At 60.7% G+C, this 4,484-nt stretch overlaps 1 protein-coding gene across 1 annotated transcript in view; it reads left to right on the plus strand.

Annotated features, from left to right (window-relative positions):
- Window positions 1-1,887: 1,887 nt before the first annotated feature.
- Window positions 1,888-4,484, plus strand: part of EFNA4 (ephrin A4) — a 4,942-nt gene continuing 2,345 nt past the window's right edge. Inside the window, exon 1 of the mRNA XM_040634564.1 lies at window positions 1,888-2,055. Within this exon, the coding sequence (XP_040490498.1) occupies window positions 1,943-2,055 (113 nt within the window). The 5' untranslated portion in view covers window positions 1,888-1,942. The remainder of the gene's footprint in view (window positions 2,056-4,484) is intronic.

A 4,484-nucleotide genomic window follows, 5' to 3' on the forward strand; every position in this document is an offset into this window, starting at 1 on the left:
GGCGCCCAAAGGTAACAGTGTGGGAAGGGCGCAGCTCTCCCCACCCAGGGCTGGTCGTGCTAATAGCCTGGCAGTGGTGTCCATGGTGAGATGCCCCTCTGTGCGTGCGGACACACACCCTGGTGTCCTTTACGGTGACAGGTTTGGAAGCGAAGGTGACCTCTAGGAGCCGGCCCCACAAGCTGGTGGTTCCCCAGCAACAGGGGTGGGCCACATGACATCCCCTCCCAAGCCAGCTTCCTGCTTCTCTCTCACTCTCAGGGCCTGCCAAGCCCCACCCCCAAGGAAGCCACTGCCTGCCAACCCCCAGGGCAGGCGCCCTTCAGTGACCTGCCTGGCCCAGGAGATGGAATCCCGCCCCTAGCGGTACCCGGCCAGGTAGGCGAGGAAGGGTGCGGAGGATGCCTGCGCAGTGCCAATGGTCTGGGGTAAGGGACCTGACCTTTTTCTCGATTTCACTTGACCCCAGGCCTGCGCCCGCCCCAGCAGCGTCCTCGCTCTACCTCTGACCTCTGCTGATCGCTGCCTGCAGCCCGGACTTAGGACTTCAAGAGGCAGACTGGCCCCTGGAGTCCCCGAGATGACCGAAGGAGCCAGAGCCTGGACACGGCGGAGCAGGCACCTTAAGACCTGGGGCACCTCCACGCGCCGACGAGCAGCACCCTAGGGACCCGCCCACGCAGTTGCTGCTGGGGGTGGGGAGGGGCTGGCGCGGACTGGGCTGAGGAGGTGCACACAGCTATCCCTGATCTGGTGCAATAAACGTGAGGTCTGGGGAGCGTGCCTTGGACTTTGTCCGCCCAGGGAGGCCGGGTCGCCCTGCTGCGTTCCAGGTCTGGCGCCAGGAGGCGCTGCCGCCTCGGACGAAGGCCGGCGAGGGCGGGCGAAGACTCCCAGGCTGGGTCCGCGTGCGTGTCCCAGGGATGCTCGCGGCTGGTTTCTCGCCCAGTCTGGGACGACTGCGCAATCCAGTATCACAGGGATTTGTAAAACCCCGTGCCACCCCAGTCGCCAAGGCCTCGCCCCCAAGTCTGAGCGGCCCCCAGAGGCGGCTATCCACGAACCGGCCCAGCTGTTGGACCCGCCGTCCCCACCCTCTGACCACTGGCTGGGAAGAGTGGATCTGGCTGGTGTTCTCAGAGCCCCGGAGCCGGGGCGGAGCGGGGCGGCGGCTCCCCACGATCCCAGGGCCGTGCACCTGCCTCCTCCCCCTCCCCTGCCCCACCTGAGGGCTTGGGAACAAAGGTGCTTTGTACAGGCCGCACCACCTCATTATTTCGACTTCGGGAATGGGGCCGCGCGGGCCCCCAGCCCAGAGTGAAGGTGTGGGGCGGAAAGGGACAGGCGCCAACCCCAAGGTGGGCACCAGCTCACCGCTGAGGCTGGGGGCGGGGGTGGTTAGGGGGGATCCCAGGAGGCGATCTGTCCCTTCCACCGCGCTATCACTGGATGGACAAAAACGGGCAACATGCTAAGGTGAAGCTGGACGGGCTTCGTGGATCCTCGCCCGTGCCTCACTTTTTCCTCTTTCTGGCCAAAGGCCGTGTGCTCCTATTTAAATCTTCCAAATTTGTAATAAGGCTTCCTACCTACCCGGTACTAACGCAGACACGAAAGACGCGACCTCCCTAAAACGAACTCCCAGACAGTGGACTGCGTCGCCCCTCCCGCCGCCTCCCGACACGGTGCCGCCCCGGTGGGAGCTTGGCGACCCTGGCGCGCGCCTCGGCGCACAGAGGGTTAACAGGAGTTGCCTCTCCGAGTGGGGAGGCGGGGGTGCGCTCCCATTGGCGGAAAGTTACCCGGAGGCGTGGCCTGCGAGTGTCTGCACCCCACCCCCAGTTCCGCACCCCCCCCCCCACCTCCACTTTGTACCTTTCTCGCCGCGGCAGCGAAGCGGGCCGGGACCGGCCGGACCAGACCAGAGCGGACCCCGGGGGCGATGCGGCTGCTGCCCCTGCTGCGGACTGTCCTCTGGGCCGCGCTCCTCAGCTCCCCGCTGCGAGGGGGCTCCGGCCTCCGCCACGCTGTCTACTGGAACTCCAGTAACCCCAGGTAGCCGGGCCGAACCCGGCCGACCGCGGCCCGGGCCTGCGCGCTCCCGGGCCGGGCGCGCGCCCCACTCTCGCTCCGTGCGCGGCGCCGCCTGGACCCGGCCGCGCGCTGGGTCTCCTTTGTTTGAGCCGGCGGGGGAGGGGGAGGGGAGGGGCGAGGCGCGCTCAGGGCTCCCCCCGCCCGCACGTGTTGGGGGGCGGGCGGAGGACCCCAGCTCCGAAGGCTGACGGTGGGATCTCGGAGCCCGGAGCTGGGGGGCCCCCGGGTCTGCGCTCCGAGCCCCGCCCCCTCGCTTCTCCCTTCTCTCCCGCTGTTCCCCCTCTCCTCCGGCCGGAGCTTGGGAGGGCGGTCTGGAGAGGGAGGCAGGGGGCTCTACTCTTGTGAAAGAGCGTGGTTTACTCCCCTGCTCGCTTGGCCTCATTCACTATCTCTGCGTTCATCTCCGTCGTTCTGGGTCCTTCTATTTCTGTCCAGTCTCGGCCCTGCCCTTCCCGCTGAATCACCTTCGGGCAAGTCGTTTGACTCCCTAACCTCAGTTATCTCATCTGTAAAATGGGCTAATAACACCTGGTACCCTGGGAAATCAGCGGGCTGACCGAGGTCATGTGTGTGAAAGAGGTGCAGGCTGTACAGATACAAATTATTATTTTTCTCCCGAGCCTTTGAACCTCAGTGTTTTTGACTGTTTTCATTTTCTTCCCCAGTTCTCCCTGTCTCTCTCTGCTTTCTCCATCTGTTTGCCTTTCTGATTTTTTACTTGAGACAATCTGTGACTCTGTTCATTTGCTCACTCACCAACATTTGTTACGCAGGACGTGTGCTAGGATGCTGGATATAGAGAGATAAGACCTCAGCTCTGGCCTCTGGGAGCCCAGAGACCCCCAGGGAGGGCAGGCATCAGGACAGGTCATTACAATGCCAGCACCACGTGATAACAGCTATTGTCCTCCTAATTCCGAAGCGCTCTCTCTGTTCCAGACCAGTGCCTCTGAATCACTTGGAGAACTTGTTAGAAATTCAGGTTCCTAGCCCCCAACCCTCAGGTTTCTGGCTCATTCATTCATTCTGCAAATATTTATTGAGCGTTTGGGCAGGACACTTTTCCAGGCGCTGGGGATGCTACCTAACAATCATACCAAGGCCCAGCTTGTGTTCAAGTGGCTCTGAGCTGAATCCAGGAATCTGCATTTTTTAAATTTTTTTAAGATTTTTATTCATTTATTTATTTGACAGAGGGAGAGACAGCCAGCGAGAGAGGGAACACAAGCAGGAGGAGTGGGAGAGGGAGAAGCAGGCTCCCAGCAGAGCAGGGAGCCCGACGCGGGGCTCGATTCCAGGACTCTGGGATCACGCCCTGAGCCCAAGGCAGACGCTTAACGACTGCGCCACCCAGGTGCCCCAGGAATCTTCGTTTCTGATCAGAACTCCAAATGCAGGTGGTCCTTAGACCACCCACTGAGGGATAGTTAGAGGCCTTTCATACGTTGCTCTGGACTGTGTGTATGGTAGGGAAGGGGGAAGGTGGTTCACGGTGTATAATGCTGTGGGGGCAGCCTGTCCCAGCCCTTCCCGCCTGTCCTGGCTCCCACAGGCAGCTCCCAAGAGGTAAGGAAGGGAGTCCTGAGTAGGCCAAAGATGAGTTGATATCTGGAGGGGCCTCCCCGCATCCACTCCCTCCCTCTTCCTGCCTTCCTTTCTCCCTTCCTTTCTTTCCTTCCTGCCTTCCTGCCTTCCTCCCTCCCTCCCTTCCTCCCTCCTCCTTCTTCCTTCCTCCTTCCTTCCTTCCTTCCTTCCTTCCTTCCTTCCTCCCTCCTCCTTCTTCCTTCCTTCTTCCTTCCTTCCTTCCTTCCTCCTTCCTTCCTTCTTCCTTCCTTCTTCCTGCCTTCTTCCTGCCTTCCTGCCTTCCTCCCCCTTCCCCCCTTTCTTTTTTCTTTTTCTTTCTTTCTTTCTTTCTTTCTTTCTCCCTCCCTCCCCCCTCTCTCTCTCTCTTTCTNNNNTCTTTCTTTCTTTCTTTCTTTCTTTCTTTCTTTCTTTCTTTCTTTCTTTCTTTCTTTCTTTCCTGTGACATTCTTCTCCATTGCATTGAGATCTAGAAAGCAGTCTTCCTCTCTCTGCCTGTGCTGATGGGGACACTGTTCCCGGCGTCCGTCTCTGAGGCCATACATCTCTGAGGCCGTGCCTGCACTGCCGGCCCAGATTTGTATCCTCGTGTCTGCGCCCCGGCTTCTTCGGGCAGCCATACACCTGACGTTTACCGAGTACAGTGTTATGCCAGGCCCTCTGTGGGGCACTGGGGCTGGAGAGTTGCTGGCAGCTCCAGCCTGAAAGTGTAGGGTGTGGCGAGTGACCGTCTCAGGCTCGAGCCATGAGGTTATGGGCACCACAGTCCCTTCACCTCTCAATACCTGCAAATCGGTCCCCCCCCCCCC

The sequence above is a fragment of the Ursus maritimus genome, unplaced genomic scaffold (assembly GCF_017311325.1).
Source record: "Ursus maritimus isolate PB19 unplaced genomic scaffold, ASM1731132v1 scaffold_2, whole genome shotgun sequence".
NCBI classification, from domain to species: Eukaryota; Metazoa; Chordata; class Mammalia; order Carnivora; family Ursidae; genus Ursus; species Ursus maritimus.